Here is a 20,510-nt window from a genome sequence, read left to right on the forward strand (position 1 = left end):
TTATTAATGATGTATTGGTTATTACACACACACACACACACACAGAGCTGTAAACAGATTATGCCACATTGCTGGCTCAGAACTTGATTTGTAGTGACGGATGGATGGATTTGTATGACACACTGAAGAGTATTTGAAAATATATGCATCAAAGTGAATAGTGAACAAGCGCTCCCTCTCATTCTCTCTCTCTCTCTCTCTATGTACAAGAAAAAATCTTTTAAAAATATGAATTCAGGTAACTTTGTTTGATATAAAGTTTTTGCTATGTTTCTTTTTTATAGTAAGCTTTTCATGTCTTTGGCTTAGTATTTGTTACTCTTTTTCTGCATTTTGATAATGCTGCAAAAGAAGGGATTTAAAAAGGAAATAACATGGTGGATCTAGTTTCAATAGCCCTAAATTTAATGGATTTTGGCAACAATGTGGAATATTCTGCACAGTACTAAAGATGGCAATTCCTTCCCCACTTAAGTAACAGTGTGCTAGTCCAGTAAAGAAATACAATGCTTTCAAAGGTTTTAAATAGACAATATTATTCATTTCAATAAGTACAAATTGATTTAAAGTGTTAATTGATATTAATAATCTGAAATACACATTTTCTCAGAATGGCATGATCCATTCCATGTTTTTGTCAAAATAGACTGACATGCATTTGCAGAAAAAAGCATGGATTAGCACATAAGCAAGCAATCTTCTCTTCCCATTGCATGGTCATGCTGAGTGAGTTACAAGCACAGATTACTGTCAGGCTTCCATGCTCACTTCCAGGGGAATAAGCCCCACTAGCCTGACACCTGAGTAAGTGCGCAAGAAAGAATTGTGTGGTCCAGTATCTAAACCAAAAGAGAATTGTAAACACTTGACCAAAATAGCAATAGCGCTTAGACTTATATACAGCTTCACGGTGCTTTCCAGCCCTCTCTAAGTGGTTTAGAGAGTCAGCCTATTAGCACCAAAATTCTGAGTCCTCATTTTACCAACCTCGGAAGAATGGAAGACTGAGTCAACCTTGAGCCTAGTGAGACTCGAACTGCCAAACTGCTGGCAACTGGCAGTGAAAGACATAGTGATGTAGTCTAGTAATCAGATCGGCAGATTGGGATATTGAACCTGTGGATATCCATGCCATTTCCAAAGCCCCATTAAAGGTTGATGTGGATATGTGATATCTCCACCTCCTGTTTTGGGAAGATTATTGCCTATCGGTTCATCCAATTTCTCCAATTTCCCTCTTGTGTTTCAGCTCCCATGTCCCATTCCCAGCCATTCTAGGGAATCTGTTCATGGGTTCAGAAACCTGAAGAGGATGAGAGGCTAGTTCTACTTTTAAATTCAAGCCTAGGCTTTCTAGAAAATCTTTATAGCGATATTGTGGGACAGGCCTTGAAAGGTAGGTCGATATTTTCACCACAAACATTACATATCCAACATATATGCAACATGCTGGAGGTTAAGAATAATAAGTACTTAAGGCCGACTTCTTTCTTAGCATCTTCTGGTAGATATACTAGACTAGCACTGATGATGCTACCTAGTTTGGTAATGAACATCTGCAAGAAAACAACCAAGCTCATAGAGCACTAAAGGACCCCAGACATAGCGGTTAGCAAACAAAATCAACTACTTATTGTACTCAGGGGGAAAAAAATCTGTCCCATATTAAAACATTTCTTTTAAATGTAGAATTTAAATTGATTCCTATATTATTTAACTCTGCCCTTTCATTATTGTCTGTTCATGTCCTAACTTTTTAAGTTGCAGGTCTAGTAAGTCTTCATCCCTTTCTTAGACAAGAAGAAAATATATAACTCACAGTTGCTCCCTCTAACAACAGCAGACAGAGGACACGTATTTCATCCGGTACAAAGTGGTGCAAACCTTTCAAATGTTACATGGAAACCAGGAAAAGCATTACTTTTTGCACTTTTCTACAATGTGCAAATAGACATGGATTCCCCCCCCCCCCATTAAAAAGTTGCGCATTGGAACAAGTTGCCATTTTTGCAGGGCTGTTGTCATGCTGTACTCCCATCCAGTTTTAACCATAGCCAAAAGAAACAGAACATCAATCTTTATATAATGCTTTTTTTCAATGAAAACTTAACATATCCAACTTTTTGATAGTAATTTTCAGTGGTAGATAAATATTTAGGCTACAAACTCCTCTATCGCTTGACGTGCTCTGTGCATGGCAAGCATGGTCAATCTTTTCTGAAGCTTCAGAGTCCCAGATACTTTCAGAATTCATGGCTACAAGGATCTTTAAAACAAAAAACAAAACAGTAATATATACTAACTAATCAGGAACCAAGTGAAAGCAGGAAAAACATTTTTTGCTTGTGTGGATGTGTGAGTGTACATTTTTAAAATATTCGGTTTTCTCAGAGATTAAGTTACTTTTTAAGTTAATTTATTCACCATGTATTTTGGGAATCTTTTAGACTTGTGTAAAAAAATAGTGTAAATTGGTTCAACCTCTGCAATAAAATTAGTTTTAACTTTCTTACATATGTATATAAAAATTAATTTGAACACATTCTTGAGAGAGAAAGAATCTTGACACTTTAAACCAAAAAGTCATGTCACAATTCTGCCCCCCCCCCAATAAAAATAAAGGCCAGACAAACTAAATTAATATATTGAAAACATTTCTAGAATGTAGCAATTAAATTGGATAATTTAAAAATTAATTCCATTCTCAACCACAAACGATCATGATGTTTTACAATTAAGAGGAAGCTAGCTTACTGTTTGTTTTTTTTCACTACAAATGTGTAGAAACTTCACATTTAGAGGTAATATATCTGAACATCAAATGCTGGAAACAGAATGGAAACACTCTTGTCTTATTTCTTGTTTTTCAAAAAATGTGCAGGTAGTCTTTGACTTATAACTACAACTGAGTCCAAAATTTCTATTGCTAAGCAAGACAGCTGTTAAGTGAATTTTGCCCAATTTTTACGACCTTTCTTGCCACAATTGTTAAATCAATTAGTGCAGTTGTTAAGATAGTAACACAGTTGTTAAGTAAATCTGGTTTCCGATTGACTTTGCTTGCCAGAAGGTTACAAATAGTGATCACATGACCCCAGGACACTGCAACCTTCATAAATACAGGCCAGTTCTCAAGTGATCGAATTTTGATCACATGACCATGGGGATGCTGCAGTAGTCATGAGAGTGAAAAATGGTCATATGTCAGTTTTCTCATTGCCATTGTAATTTTGAGTACTAAGCGAATGGTTGTAAGTCAAGGACTGCCTGTATGTTGGTTTAGAAAGACTCTTGATCTCAGGCAACAAGATTCCTGTTCATGCTCATCCTACCTTCTGGATACTTTGATTTTGTCACATCTACGTCAGTGCAACTATTTTCAAAAGAATTAATGAAATGTAGTAGAAATTCTTACATACCTGCAGTAGAAATTGGGTGTATAATGAAAGAAAGTGAGAACATGTTATGAATCAAGATAAGGGCCCATCTAAGAAGTTTCAGTTACTTCTACTTATGGGATTAATTTTCAGACTATCACATTTTGTAATAATAGGAAGAGATAATATACTGGCAAATACTTCTGTATCAATATGAGAATTAGCTAAACTGTATTTATCAGTCCTTTATTCAGCATTTCACTCTCATTCATTCAAAGATACTGAAACTGAATAGACTGTTCGATTTTCAGTGTGCCAAACAGCAGCCTTCTGATCCTACATTGCTAGTTTTCTGCTAGTTTCTTTTTTTATTTCAATATGCAAAAAGACTGTAGGCAGAGTGAAATATGCTGCTTGGTGGACCAATACTTGTGTTATGATTCATTCACTGGTGATGGACAGAGAAAGGGTACAAATCATCTCACTGAAGATGAATTCAGTTTGAGATGGATCTGAAGAAAAGAAATGGCGGGTGAAACTCCTGGTGTGCAAGAAATATTTGTTGGCAACTTTCTTTAATGTCCACACTTTTGTGATGCTTAAGGTTAATGAGATTGTCAACATGATTTCCCACAAATCCACATATCAAAGCAGGCACCCCATGTTTTTGATGCTGCTTATTACTGCTCTTAGGTCTCAGTGCCATTCATGTTGCTTTAAAGGTGACAACTAATTCAGAATCCCTTTTTAAGCAAAATGATTAAATTGCTTTCAGTTCATTTTGGCGCCTCTGGCTCCCCCCCCCCCCCCCCAGGTAATATGAGAAATGCTTCCTTTCTACTCCTGGCCATGAGTTTAAGGATAACTTGCTGACTATACCCACATGCTAAGTATGTGAAAGGCCAAATCATAACAAGGCTGAACTGGAGAAAAAACAAGGTCTTGATATACTTCAAATGATTGTGACCAATGCTTCTGGTAAGCCAGCTCCTTATTTGCAGAGTAGAATGCAGCTACATTTGCAAGGCCTTTCTCAGACAGAATTTTAGCATCTCTTTCAAAGCCATGATAGCACTTTGAATGTGAATTGTATTCTTCTTATTACTAATTAAATATTTTTGATGCTGTATTACAATCAGGCCTCGCAGCTCTGCAGTTCATACATGTCCAAGTAAGGTCATTTCCTTACTATCAAATTGTAATGTAGAATATATAACTTTATCAACTTGGTGGGACTGAGGTTTTTTAACCATTCCTGCTTGAGTAGAAATTCGGGGCTTTTTTTCTGCCCCCAAATAAAATTACAGCAGTATGCACTGCAAGAGTAGTTAAATTTGTGTATTTGAAAACAGTTGCTTGCTTCTCTAAGTGCAACTGCAGAAAGAACTAATTCAATTCAGCTATATTTTTAGACTTTCAGTGTGACATGGCAAAATGTGAGATCTGCCAAGGACAACCTTTTAAAGAGATCACCTTCAGATTTATAGCAAGGGAACCCATGGAAGCATTATTGGGCAGTAGCCTTCTGGCCTGTCATGGGATTACTCTCCCTTTGGAACCTTTCCATAGCCAGTCAACTCAGCTTGAAGATCTGTGGACTTCAACTCCCAGAATTCCTCAGTCTACATGGCTGGCTAAGGAATTCTGATGCTAAATCTTAAAGTTGCTAACATTATAGTTACTGAAGTTGAGGAACACTGCAATAGCCCATTTCTTTTCAAAATGTGTCATCTTCCTGATCTATCTGCCCTTGGAAAGCTCTGCTTCAGCTAATAGAGAAAAGGGTCAAAATTTGCATGTAGTCAAATTTTACTTTACAGTGAAAAATCTTGTGTATTTTAAAATTTCTCTAATGGAAGTCTTATATAATTATGGGTAGTTCTCTAAAATGGAAATAAATAGACACATAAAGACGCTACCCCTCAATTAAGCTTTGCCCAACATTTACTTCTAAAAGGTTATAACTTTAGGATGAGATATATATCTCAGTAATAGAAATCCCCTACTTGAAAAAAAGAAGATTTCAGGTTTAATGTTGGGATCTGCCTCTGTTCAAGGTTTATGCGACTGATTTATAATAATATATTGACTGCATTAAAATTATGGAAAACATGTCATGCTACTAATCTTTTTGATATGCTGAAATAGCATAACTCCTCCATCTATTTCATTTCTCATTACATCTTTTTTTCTCTTGTTCAACACGTATAATCAAAGTTTAAGGGATCATATTTTAATGTTATTGTGTTGATTTTTGTATTGATTTTAACAAACATCTTTCCATAGCTATCTTCTGTCTAAACTTGGAATATTTCGTAGTTATAGATGGAAGTCAATATTGGTAACAAAACTAGTCAATCATGATCAAGCCATCAAATGTGATTTGAATTAATGAAAAAATGTATGTGGAGCTTATTTGCTCATTCCATCTTCTAAAATGTTGCTCATTTTGATGCCCAAGGTATCACTGTAAGCATATGCCTGAAATATTTCAGTTCTAATTCTAGATATCCTACCTATCATTTGACTGCATGAATTGCTTTTAAAATGTATCTGATGATGGGGGAATGAGCTTGGACTGTGGAATTTCTCCTTCATAGCTGAAACTTTTAGCAACACATTTTTTTTTCAAGCACAAAAATGTTTATTTTTTTTCCTTTTCTTGAATATATACATTCTCTTGGTAGTGAGAGGTTATACCACTGACCATCATATACAAGGGACTGAAACAGGCTGTACAACAGGCAGTCGTGGCAAATGGGAATTTTCAGTGCAAGCGAAAGGGGGAAGACAGTGAGAAGACATTTTCGGTGTTTATGCTCATAAAGCATACATACATGAATCTAAAATAAAGTCTCAAACAATGTAAAGATACATGTTACAGAGAACAGAAATCTCTTACTGTAGATGTATTCTCCCCAGGCAGAAGACTGCGTCAATTTCTACAAAATTCAATTCTAACAGAATTGACGGCATCATATTCAATGGTACCAACAAAATATTGCAGACAGTTCTTGAATGCTCAAAGTACAGTAGACTCATACAAATAACAGATGGGCAGCGCCAAACAGCTCCACCCCTTCAGCAGGCAGTTTAAAAATACTGCTGCCATATTGAGAGTGGCAAAGTGCAAGCAGTGTGCCTTCAGCTCTAGTACTGTGATTCTGTTTAAGTGTGCCATTATATTTGTAGATGGGATTCTTTGCTCCTTTTCCCACCCAAAGGAACAAAGGCTTGCCAACCTGCAAATAAATAGTGAGTGGCTCTCGTGTGCCTTTGGACTGACAGGTGAAGATGCAAATTCTACATACGGTAACATAAAGCGAATGTAAGAAGGAAGGAAGCACAAGTCAAAAGCCAATTCCATTTCACGGAGAATACTCTTAAGCATTTGGTGGACAGGCAGATCACATGCAAGGAGACTTTCGTACTTACAAAGATCTTACAATAACTTTGGACTGTGGTCCTAAGAATTATGGTTAAGCGTATTTCACACATGAAACATGCAAGATTTGTAATGTAACTGAACTAGATTGTTTGTTCAGAAGATGGCAAAAAATGTTACAATTGAATATCAGAGGGGGAAGGACATCTGCCTGCCAAATTTGCTGTTTGAAAGAAAAAGAGAGGTTATCACTTGCAACTACTTTTCCATAAAGACCACATAACAATTCTTTTCCCCTCAAACACAGAGATACAACTTACATTCAGGCTCCTTCAGTAACAACAAAGAGATCCATTTCATTACGCTTTACTCAAAGGGCAGAAGACCCAGTCAGAGAGGAGGTTAAAGATTTAAACTACCAAATACGCCACTTAACTGCTGGTTAAATTAAAAGCATGTAACAGGAGAAAATAAAACTGGTCAAGAATTTCAGATGTAAACTGTCACCATTAAATGTATATCTTTGTATTTTTGCAAATAAAAGAAGTTAAGCTTTCCGAAGCAGCTTGTAAATAAAGTACACCTTTCAGTTATTGTTGTGATTATTTTAACCTTCCCAGTTTGAACTGAAAAGCTTGAATTCAAGGCACTATACTCCTGTAAGATCAGTACTGTTCTCCTACCCATCCATTCAAGTACGTTAAGTGTTGAACGTAGCTGTTTCAAACACCAGAGAAGAAACTCAACCGTCTTCGGCAACGAAGGAGAAAGAAGGATTGCCGAAGAGCACACGGATTGGTGGGAAAGCATTCCACCGGGCCGGCCTGAGGGGGCATGGCTAATGAACTAGTGAGCCTGAATGGGGCCAGCAGGGAGAAACAGATTGCCTAGGAGCTAAGCACTGGACGGTTGCCATTTGGATGTCAGCTACTGAGGTCATTCCAAATTAGGGCCTCTGCAGCGGCACCGGAAACAACTGGAAGCTATTGGGGCCAAGAGCTGGAAACTGTGCAATGCTCTGGCCTCCTCTCATCCCCGGCTGAGTGGTTGGGCCCGACCAGGGCACTCCAAAGAAGGTCGTAGGGAGAACTCCTCCATACTGACCAAGAGGCATCACATAAGGTTTGACTGGGCCAGTTAGGAGAGTACCTGGCATAGGCACTGGCTGGGATGGTGGAACTCCAGAAGTTAATGCAGCTGACAGTGGACAAGTCACTGGAACAACACACTTTTTCCCCATTCCTGTTCTTGCTGCATTAATCTATAAAAGCAAACATAAGAAAGTGTAGCTGTAATTCTTGTTTCCTTTTTTACAGAGCAGTTCATAGAAATTATCATTGTCCACCCATCTCTTTCACCCTGTTTGGAGGGTATATGCTGGATATGCTCCCTCATGTGGCTAAAATGGCCAATGCGGGATTGAACACCCAACTCCTTCTCACAGTGAGGCTCTAACCCTTCTCATGTTACCGATATAAACACCAAGGGAGTTCTAGCTGAATACAATGCATTTCTAAGCACAGCAGGATCCCCCCCCCCTTCACCAAATAATCATTATTTCTCCCTGCAGGAACTATAACAAATCAATGTGACAAATCACTGCTTTCCTTAAAGCAACATCAACTATGGCTATTTCTCCAGCAGTAGCTGATATTAGCTGGAGAACTTTTTGGCTATGCACATTTTAAAGAGCCGATGACTAAATTTGGAAAACTAGCCATCTATAAAATATTATAAAATGGAAAATATGTTTCCAAAGCAACCAATTGTAGTAAGTAGTTAACCCTGTCCCTGCTTCTGTTAAGTAACTCTGCAATAATTGTAAAGTCTCTCCCCTAGGTTTGTTGCTACCACTTGAATAGACATTTCAAGAGAGACACAGAATTCTTCAGTCCATTTCATATCCAGGCACGGCTAAACTAGATGAAAGAAATGTTGGATCACAGAGAGCAGCTGACATTTTGAGAACTATGAAGTTAAATATAGACCAAAGGATTGCTTGGTTCCCCCTGAATCTGGGTAACAGGTTTTAATATCATAAATGATTTACAACTTTTGGCAGTGATTCCACTAAATTAACACCTACCCCCTGAACAATCTTTCTTTGAGGCAAATCCCAGGGTCTGTAAATATAAAATCAGATGAAATTACAGCCAGGGACTGACCATTCTTAAAACAGAAAAGGATACAGATGAAAAACAAAACACATAAAGGTGTCTTCATTCTTGTCATATTTCTTAGAAGTACAGGTAGTCCTCAACTTAAAACCACAATGGAGTCCAACATTTCCATTGCTGAACAAAGCAGTTATTTGCAGTTGCTAAGTGAATCACTGAAGTTAAGTGAATTGTACAGTTTTTATGTGAATCCAGCTGTCCCCATTGACTTTGCTTGTTGGAAACCGACTGGGAGGGTTATAAATGGTGATCACATGACCCCAGGGAGAGTGCAACTATCATAAATATATGTCAGTTGCCAAGTGCCCGAATTTTGATCACTTGACCATTGGAGATGCTGCAATGGTTGTAAATGGGGAAAAAACAGTCATGAATCACTTTTTTCAGTGCTGTTGTAACTTTGAATTGTCACTAAACAAATGGCTGTAAGTCAAGTAGGATTGACTTGTAGGACAGCAGGACCTGTAGATACTACTATATTCTGCAGAATTATTCTCAGACTAGCAGCCATTTAACTTAGTTGATTCCTAGATCAGAGCGACAAGCCAGTGCACAACTCAAATTCCTGTGCAAAATTAGCATTGTGAAATATTAATCTGGAAACATTATTTATTGGTGTATTTCTTCTAAAATACTGCATGTTTTTTATACAGTGAATAAAGAGAAACTTCTCAAGAAAAGAATGGGTCCTATTGTTGCTAAGAAAGAAAAAAACAGTTCTAATATAACTGTCTCAATCCAAGAAATGAAGCATTGTAAGCAGAACAAAGATAAATAATTTATTGCTCCATGATCAACTTTTGTTTTTTTGAGAAGGCTCCACTATCCAGATAGAGGTTTTAGAAAAGAAAATCTGAATGTTTCCGATTAACATTAAGTCGAAGAAGTAAATTAAACCTGCAAAATCATGTGCTGTTTCTCTTTCTCAGTTCTTTAATAAAGGGAAATACCAACAATTCTTATCTGAGGCATATTCAATATTACAGAATAATGACGTGCATGAAAACTACATCCTTGTGTTTTCAGCAAAGTATAAAACAGGGGTCCCACAGAAATGAACAGAGTCAGAACTTCTGGAAATAATTGCTATTTCACTATATTTGCTATTGTGGCCTTGTAACATATTTGGAAAAGCTGTTTAATGACAGATAAAGTTGTTTTGCAGAATGGGTTTGGCTCATGTTACTTCATTGAGGCAGACGGGCCTGTCCTTTGTACCACCTATGAGTCTTTCTCCAACCTTGGTGCCCATTAGATATATAAACTTCAACTATTTACATTAGCTTAAAACTCTAGCAGTGTCAGTCTTAGTTAATTAGCCTCAATCTGTAAAAAAAAATTCATTTCAAAAGATCTTATTTCTATACAGGTCTCTCTTAACAACAGTAATTGGGTCTGGAATTTCCATCACTAAGCAACACAGTTATAAAGCTTTTCATGTGACAAGTTGTCTAGCAATGAAAATTCTGGCAGTTACAATTTCCATTATTAGGCAAATCCCACAATGCCATGAGTTTGACGTCATGTGGTTGCCATTTGCAATTTTCTGCCAGTTTCCCCATTAACTTTGCTTGTAGGAAGCTGGCAAAGAAAGTTGCAAATCGCAATCACATGACCATGGAGATACTGTGATTGACGTAGTATCTGAACAAGTGGTTATTAAGCAAAGACCCCACCCCCCATGTAGAAATACTTTCGCAAATGTGAAGTAAGATGTGACTGTGATCATCCATCATGTATTTCTGACACATTCTTGGTGATTTGTGGTTATTGTATATGAACATTATATGAAACCTAACTTGATTGTTTTTCAGAATGTCTTTGTTGATTGATTTGCAAAGAATTATTCCAGAAAATTCAGAGCTAAGGAAAAATATAACTGATTTATGATACGGGGGAGGGGGAGGGGGGATCCTCCAGGATAAGAAGAAAGATTGAAAGATTTGTTGCCTTCAAGCTTCATTCTTTATGGCATCACCCATTAGGACACTCAATCATATTTTTATATAACACAGTACACTGTAGGTGGCTCTTCACTGGAGTCTACTACCCATGGAACAGAAAATTGTGTTTTCATTATTTTCAGCCATTATTCCTCATTTGCAATGGTTGGGCCACTACCCATGCTGATTTGATCGATTCTCCAATTTAAGAACACATTACATCATAGGGGGAGGGGAAATTACTGTTTTCCCATTTTCACTTTTAAATGGCTTTTAAATGCAGATTAATGGCAATTAAATCCCACCAACATTTCCAATTCTGGCAAAGCAGCTGAATAAATGAGCAAGCCACATGAAATACAATTGTACAGTATCTATGATTAATCTCCACAATAATAGAATTACCAAACATAAGAGTCTTCATCAGATACGGAAAATTAAAAAGAGAAACCCTGAAAGATAAAATATTACAGACTAAATTATATAGTGGCTAAGCAGTATTAGCCAAATCAGTGAAAGATCTGGGTTTTTAAAAAAAGATAACGAAAAAATGCTCAAGAGCTCTTGACAGCTTTTGGAAGGAAGGCCTAGATAACAGAAGTCTGAGGAAATGGAAGAGATAAAGAAAGCCAGAAACTTAAAAAGGTATGAGAGAGAGAAGGGAAGCTCAAGATATTTAACTGGACTGCAAAGGAAGAAGGTTCGAAGGCTTAGAAAAATAAAACACAGCTACCTGAATAGATGAAAGAAAGAAAGCTTTCACATTTATTGGCATAGGGTGTCAAGAATTGCAGCTGGGGGGAAAGAGAGCATTGGAAGGGTATAAACTCCTTCAGGGCACGTGTTTCGACAGGCTGGATGGCCAGCTGTTTGGGATGCCAAAGGAGTTGATTGTTGTATTGGGAGAAGAATGAAAGAAATGTCCTCCAAAATCCCTTCCAATTCTTCTGTGTTCAGTTTGAGTTAACTTTAATTGGATTTTTCACCATTTCCCCAACATTTGCGCTATTTTTGTTTTACCTTTTATCGTTGCCTCCTTGAGTTAGAAAGCCAGGTATGAAAAATAAAAATTAAAGAATTAAGGCCTTTATAGTGTTTTAATTTTTGAATCTTTATGCCTAAAGATCTTGGTAGCCAGATTTTATATGAATCATGATTCTTCTTTCAGATACAGGAAGACAATGCTATAAAAATGCTGGAACCTCCATATGTATGAACTTAATTTTTCAAACTACCTATGCCTGAGTTAAGGCAACTAGAATTGTGGTACCAATTGTGTTCACATTTTGTAGAAATCAATTGACCATAAATATTCTTAATTATTTCTGGCTTATAGTCTGCAATCACTGTCAGTGGTCAGGGCCGGAGGTTTGCAAAGGTGTTGAATATGGACTTCTGTCGTTATATACGTATCTATATAATGTAACAATCTCTGATCTATGAATTTCATAAGTTATTTTTTCACATGGTTAATGTGCACATGTCTACATCACAGTGCTCCAATATTTGTAACTGATGCAAATATCATTTTGTGAATGGGATATTAATCTGTATCTGAGACAACCAGTTATGTTTGAAGAATGTGGCCTTTTATCATTCATAAAGGAAAACTTTAGAATCTTGAACTGCTTGCTTTGTTTTGCTCATTCTCAACGCTATGCTCCCATTCAAAATGCTACTCAAATATTATGCTACTCTTAAGATAATACAGGTAATCCCACTTACTGACCACGTGTTCATCAAAGTTAAGATAGCAATGAACAGTGGTGGTTTCCTACCCGTTTGGACTGGCTTGGCCGAACCTATAGTGGTTTGGCGGCCTGGGTCGCTGGAACCGGCAACGACCCAGGCCTGCCATGCCCCCGAACAGGTTCTCCCGACGACAGCGTCATCTTGTTTTTGGCTTCTGTGCATGCGCAGAAGCATTTTTATAGTAGTGTGCATGTGCGTGTGCTGCGCGACCACAAGCGAACTGGCAGTAGCGGCTGCTGGAACCCACTTCTCGTGTGACAATTGCAATGACTCGCGATCATGATTGCCATTTGCAATCTTGACAGCTGGCTTCCAACATGCAAAACCAATAAGGAAACCAACAGGAAGTCGCAAGTCATGGTCATGTGACATTGCTCTTAATGACTTGATCCACTTAATGACTGTCACCAGAATTGATATCGTAAACCTGTCTGGTCATGTGACTTCTCACTTTATGACCTCATCATTTAGCAATGGAGTTGCTGGTCCTGTGGTTCTTACGTGTGGACTACAGGTACCTGTAAATCCAAACCACTGAATTGCTACAAGCCTGTATTTTACTGTGTTTATTTTTTTCTCTCCATCTTTCAGTCACATGGAAGCTTGTATCTTACTCGACTAGCTACACCCATGCTTGTGTGTGCGTGCACACACACTCATCATAGGTAGTTATATTTTGTTTTACATTTATCCATCAATCAAGTAAATTGCCTCCAGCAGCTCAAAATGCTATTTTCTTACTTTTTGTTTCAACAGGTATTACTTAACAGGCTAAGTGAAATTAGTGAAAGGTCCCTCATATGATGAACTCATTGAGCTAATATGAGTTATATTCTACAAATATTCCATTAGATGCCAAGGATCGTGAACTATAGTAGCTCCCTTTGTTCATGACTGATGTCAAAAACGAAAAAACCCCACATCTCTTGTTGGCTGACGCTCATGCTTTTCAGCCAGGTTGAGAAATGATGTCCTTTATTGTAGGAGTTCCTAGTGCAAAAGAAGCAAAGAAAAGTAAACTCTGTTTAGGCACAGGGTTGGGGAGAGGGGAGGAAGTGTGGGCTATACTGCTTATACTGCTTTGGATATCAAATAAAACAGGACAAAAGAATTCTTGTAAGATTTTATGAAACTGATCCAAGAGTCACCGGCTTTTTAAAGTAAAATATACAAAGTTTTTTTTCCCTTAGAGAAAAGGTTGATGCTAAAAGGAACAGAGCCATTTGTTGAATAAAAATAACATATGTAGTATTTATAGTGTATGATAAGGAAAATAATAGTACATTTGCATTGAAACAGCATGCAGTGAACTTTCATGATTAGATTTGCTTGCACAGCAATTATGTATACATATATATTGTAAGAATGTACAAAACCCAGTAATAAAAATTCTGCCTTCCTCTGGTACAGTACTTTTCAGCTTTTTCCTCTTCTTAGATCTAACTAGAATACACAGACATTCTTTGGAAATGCTTGGCACCACTTTATCAAAATCCTGACTGTATCAGGGGAGTAAATGTGAGGGACGGTACAATTGCAACTATGGTTGCTGAAGTGTTACTCTTGGTTGGGCCCAGGCTTGGGAACTGCAAGACTACTTCTTCCATTTAATTAGTTGACTGACAAGGGAATAAAAACAATCATGTAGAAAACTCTCTCTGAGTGGGTTTTACAACTTTAAGAACCTTTGTGTTATTATATTAGTGATTTTGTACTGACTACTACCCAGATGTGAATATATTGGAGCTTTAGAGCTGTAACAAAACAATAATGTCATCATATGTACTTTTTGTTTTCCGAAATGGAAGCTGTATAGTGTTCAAAAAGAGCATCACCTCTATGCCTATAACCATATATATATATATATTCTGAGAACTTTTCCTGTTGCTAAGGCAGGACACCTCCCCCACACACATTTGGCTGCATCCTTTTTCTACTTTCTATCAACAGTACAATCTATATCTTTTAATATGAAATATCAGAAGCCTGCAAAGTCACTGCTATGCAAATGAAACTTTTAATTCAAAATTATGATTTAAAGAAAAGTTTAAGTGTGCTTGTTTTCTATGAATTTCATTGTTTTAATGAAAGGCACTTAGCTCCTCACGGATAAACACGAACCTGTCCTTCCAATGCCATTGTTTTCTATTATTATAACTTAACAGAAAAGTTGCTCACTGCTTTTTAGATTCTGTGGTAGTCAAAAAAAAAAGCAACAATAATCTGCTCAGGGAGTCCAAGATTAAAGAATAAATTCTATGAAGATAGCTTAAGCAAACCATTTGATACTTGATAAACAACACTCATTAAATGTTTCTCCTCCTTTTCAAATATATTAAGATTCTTCTCTAATGCTTCTCCTCTATGGCACAGAAAATATACAAATTTCTGCATAAATACAAATAAATAAATAAATAAGTAAGTAAGTACACTTCCCTGATTCAATGGCCCTGGCACATTATTTATGACTTGGTCAGTCCAGATGTTTACAGTTCTGCCATTGGGCTTGCCCCGTTCTTATATACTAAAGAGGATGGATCTAATTTATATTCGATTTCAAATACCACCAAGCTTCAAAAAGTATTGGAGCAGCCTTGCTTCCAATAACTGTGTTTGAATTCTGTAGGCAGGAAAGAAAGGGGATGATAATTGGTTCAAGCCAGACTATTATGGCTCTAGTTTTGCATATATGTATATTTTACATGAATTTAGGAATTCATAAGGTTGAAGATGATAAGCTAAAGCACTGAAAATGGATAATGGAAGTATGGTGAAGTGAATTCATTATACCAATCTTTTTCTTTAAGCCACTCCGGTATATTTAAATATATTTCTCTATATGAAATATTATGCATTTATTCAATTCAAAGTGATCATTTACAATGAAATCTGAAGCCTTTTATTAAGACGTCCCTACTGTATTCAGCCAGACTTGATAGGTATTCATTCTTCAAAGTAAAAATTCAAGCCACTGAACTAAAGGGGACTTACATTTGAATAGATTTATGAAGGATCATATTGACAGTTATCATTACTGTGTTCTAAAGTTGGACTATTGGCAGAGTCACTTGCAAAACCCACTAGCTGCTGCCAATATGCCAACTATGGAAATTAATGATATTTTGGGAGTAAATACATAAAATAAACTTCATCAATGTTTCAGACAAGCAATATTTGATTACCAGTGAACTTATTGCTGTGTATAAACTATTTCCACAATTTTCAATTTGCAAAAAGTTATATACTGAACCATACATGTATTGGTCAAGCTCAAGTCCAAGTTGATAAAAAAATTCTTAAGTTATTTTTAGTAGTCAATGAATTGAAATGGATTTTATATGGAATATGCTTTTTTTTAAAGCTTATGTCCTCCTCCAAACATCAGTTTTGCAATGGCTTTCAGACCCAAAGTAAAACGTAATGCTCTTCAAGGAGTGCCACTTACTCCACAGGTCTCATTCTGTGTCTGCGTGGGATTAGCCTTGGGCTCCATGTCTTGCCGTTTTTGATTCTGTTTAAGTTGGTTTAAGGATGGCTTTGCTTGTACAGCTCCCATGGTTTTGCTTGTCCATTGATCCACCAATTTGTGGAGATCATCTGTGAAGGTTCCTTTCTTGTTGTTACTGTTGTTGGCTTGTACCTGAACCTGTATTGTTGTTTGTGGTAGAGGATCTGGATATGCTACAAGGCTGTTTGCTGAAGATCCTAAGACATTGTGGAAAGGTAAGAATCAATTATATGTATATATAAAACATGAATTTATTTTGAGTGTATTTATTACAATTCATGGTATTTCTGAAATGACTATATGTTTAATCAATCACCTGCTTCTTCTGAAGAACATTGTTTTGCTTCAAAAATGGCCCTCCAGTAGCATAAACTCATGTTTAAATATGTGTTCAAAGGGATTTTAGTTTTGTTATTCAGAGTATTATTTTAGCTAGGATAAATTGTATCTTCTTTCCTCTCCTGTTTATTTTGTATTAGTCATAATTGGCTTAAAAAAAGTATCTTTGCAGCCATTAAATTTTTTATATTTCTGCAGAATTCCCAAGCATATTCTTACTCTGTTCTGAACTGAAACACAGTTTAAAGATTTTACTAATCTTTTCCTCCTTTTAAAAAAAAAATTCACTTTCAAGATGGTGGTAATGAATGACAGAAGTGGTCATAATTTGAAAGACTACAAACATGGCAACTAAATCTATTCAATCTAATTATAAAAATTTTATACATACATCCTGAAACTGGGACAACTGTTATTGAAACCATTACTCAAAATATGTCGTGGTAGAGGCATTAAAACCAATTAAGTAGCAAAGTGAAATAAAACATTATTGACACTTGACCAATGAGTTTGAAATAATTTTCTCCCAATAATCTTAACACATGTATCCTAATTTCAAAATGACCAAAATTTGAACCAGAAAAGTTCAAAGTTGTATTGAAAAGGTATTGCATACAATGAACGAACATACTAAATGACTATTTCTACATTATGAATTTGCAGAGAAAACGAACAACACTATTAGTGTTTGTTTTTTACTTACATAAAACTTTATGCCTTTCTTTAAAACTTCCCGTGCATTGAACTAATGTGAATTCTTATGCTCGTTGAAAAATAGAACAGTGAAAGTGCTCCCCCCAATTTATACTTCAGTCACTGTTCAGTACTTCAAGCATTTCAACAGAGGAGAGGAACTATTAAACTGTATTAGTCAGCCAGCAACAAAAGAGCATTATAAGGAAGCTGAGTTAATCAACAAGCATATGACTCAGCTTTATCTCATTAAAATATACATGTACATACTGAAATTATCTCATTAAAATACACATGTACATACTGAAATTATGATGATCTTGCAACAGGCATGCACCCAAAAACAGCACGGACATGCAAAGCTATGTTTAATTCATAAGCAGCATAATTTAAATGCCATCATCAATGCAGTCTGCTTTTAAATAAACCACTAGATTATATTTAAACAAAGCAGCCCATGCTCAAAAATAAATACAAAAAAGCAAAAAATAAAAGAGAGAGGGATAGTTACTACTACTGTGATCTTTGCCTAGACATAGTCGTTTCAGTGTGGACCCTACAAGGTAAATGATACAAGATATATAGTTAGATAAGACTAAAAAGGGAAAAATAAAAGAGTCTGATGGACAGTCTTCTGCATTTTTAAACAATAAAAAATAACCACTATGCAAGAAGGAACAGACAGAAAGTCAGCAGTTCAGGTGTAAAAGAAGAAATAAGGGGGCTGCTCAAAGCCTATAGAAATTTACTGATATGAAAAATAAAACATTGCAGAATTTTTAATTGGCTCCTACAATTTTCATTACATAGAGTAATATTTTTAATCAATGTTGCTTCTAAATCAGTTCCTATTCTGTATGCACAGTAAATGGAATACTCTGATTTCTCTCAATTAATGATTAAAATAAGAATAGACTGGCAGCAAGAACTTCCTATTTCAGGTTTTAGACCCAGTTCTGCAGAACTAAGGCACGTCAAATTGAAAGTACATATTAAAATGCAAGACAACGAATTGCTTCATCTTGATCTTATCATCAAACTGCATTTGGAAGCTTACAGCTCTATTGTATAGGTGATAGCATTTTCTATCATTCTTTGTTATTTATTTGATGAGCTGGGTAGAAAAATCCTACTGCTTGGTTAAGAATATTCAATTGAATCCAATGCAGTGTTAAAAAGACAAAATAAGGAGATCTATTTATTCTGACAGAAAGTCAGCAGGAAGGTTATTAATTGGTCTAGCTGCAGCTGGTTTAAATTTTTCTTTTTCTGTTTTATTTATCTAACCTACCTTCTTTGCCTTTGTAATATTACAATGGTGTCATAGGGGATCATTCATTATTAGGTGCATGTTGTTACTGCTGTCCACCATGATTAATCAACTGGTTTCTGACATGGTACAAAGATTATCCATCTTTGCATGCAAAATTGCAAATACAACCCAAATAATTCCAAACTTTGATAACAGTGCATGTATATGTGTATGTACATGTCTATACTTATCTACCCCAAAGGTGTTGATCAGCTTGAGTGTTACACATGACAATCTTTCAAACAGAAAGAAAACCATGTTTTACCTCACTAAGTCTTATGCTAAATATTTTATTCTAATTTTAGCCAAGGGAGAGACATTTATCATATCATCACACAAATGCTGCGACCTAGATACTAAAATGTCAGAATGCAAGCACATATCGGCTGTTTTGTCATTTTGGCGTCATTGTCTTTTACTGTAGATCAGTGGTTCTCAACCTTCCCAATGCCGCGATCCTTTAATACAGTTCCTCATGTTGTGGTAACCCCCAACCCTAAAATTGGTGTCTCGATTCCTAAGACCATCGAAAATATGTGTTTTTCGATGGTCTTAGACAACCCCTGTAAAAGGCTCATTCAACCCCCAAAGGGGTCCCGACTCACAGGTTGAGAACCACTGCTGTAGATGCTGCTGGCTTGTTATACTGTTTACATTCAATCTACCTATTGGTAACCCTCAATCACGTAGGAATAGCAGACTCCATAATGTTTGTGCACATCAACATGGTACATATTTTAGTGCCAGAACAATAACTTCTGACTATAGATTAATTGATGTCTGCTGATATGACACATGAATTGGACCTAGCTCCAAAGAAATAATTGTTTACATTAGTTATTATACTTCATGTGGGAATCAAAATGTAGCAAAGAACATCATTCTATAATGAACATATGATTAGATATAATTCATTTCTCTCCATAATAAATCTCCCAAGAGAAGATCAGTTGATATCTATCTATCTATCTATCTATCCCTTCCTTCCTTCCTTCCTTCCTTCCTTCCTTCCTTCCTTCCTTCCTTCCTTCCTTCCTTCCTTCCTTTAAATATAACTGAATTTTTAAATTTTAATTTGGACCCTTTTGGAGAGAGGATCAAAGCCAGTGATGAGACCATGCCTAAATTTAACATATTTTCCTATGTATTAATTTTTCAGTGGCTTCTTCTGACAATTTCCTTGCAATAACCATATGCAAATGCATTTTTGTTTATATACAAGACAGTAAATCCTTAACCATCTTATTGATGAAATAAATAACCATCAACATGACCTGTTACCTTTGTACTTTGCACTGTCTTTAAAGTTAATACTATACAACAACTTAGTTTTAAGAGAACATATAGCCAAGATGGTATTATAATTATGTTTTGAATTTATAATTACGATCAATATTTCCAAGCATTATGTACCGATTTAAATACTATTTTTTTTAAAAAAAGAGAACAGCTTCTACTCAAACTACAATAAATTAAGTATCTTTTTCTAGAAATATTTTTCCAGATTTTAAGAGATTTCTTAAATTTCTTATGTGTAACTTTGGCTGCAACTTTCTAAAGTTGTAGACAGAATCATATTCCCTCTACTTGTGCCCATAAAGTATAAGGAGAATATTGTTATGACTTTGCTGGTTCACCAGAAGTCAATTGGTATCCCATCCCAATAAAATTCAATGACTCATTTTGTACCACATAAAGCAATTAATAATTTCACAACTTGGGGATAAAAATTAACCTTTGAGTATTTTCCTATAATATGTGAGATACTTACTAAGAACTGGAATGAATACTTACAAGAGGAACAGAATACATGTAGTCCTCAACTTATGACCACAATTGAGCCCTACATGTCTGTTGTTAAGTAAGACACTTATTAAGTGATTTTGTCCCATTTTACAATCTTTCTTGCCATAGTTGTTACATTAGTAATATGGTTGTTAAGTGAATCTGACTTTCCATTGACTTTGCTCATCAGAAAGTCGCAAAAGTTAGTTACATGACTCCAGGACACTGCAATCGTCATA

The 20,510-nt window shown here is 36.1% G+C and overlaps 1 protein-coding gene across 11 annotated transcripts in view; it reads right to left on the bottom strand.

Annotated features, from left to right (window-relative positions):
- Positions 1-20,510, bottom strand: part of WNK2 (WNK lysine deficient protein kinase 2) — a 118,271-nt gene that overhangs the window by 3,140 nt on the left and 94,621 nt on the right. For 7 of the 11 annotated variants that reach the window (XM_081970596.1, XM_081970595.1, XM_081970594.1 and 4 more), the window contains 3 exons: positions 17,686-17,730; positions 16,080-16,339; positions 7,912-8,023 (listed from right to left, as the gene is read on the bottom strand). In XM_081970596.1, coding sequence (XP_081826722.1) covers positions 7,912-8,023; positions 16,080-16,339; positions 17,686-17,730 — 417 coding nt within the window. Of the gene's footprint in view, positions 1-7,911; positions 8,024-13,727; positions 16,340-17,685; positions 17,731-20,510 lie in introns of those variants that run through there. The other 4 variants (XM_081970600.1, XM_081970599.1, XM_081970598.1 and 1 more) reach the window with 3 other exon arrangements.

This window comes from Natrix helvetica, assembly GCF_964273705.1.
Source record: "Natrix helvetica genome assembly, chromosome: 1".
In the NCBI taxonomy this organism is placed as follows: domain Eukaryota; kingdom Metazoa; phylum Chordata; class Lepidosauria; order Squamata; family Natricidae; genus Natrix; species Natrix helvetica.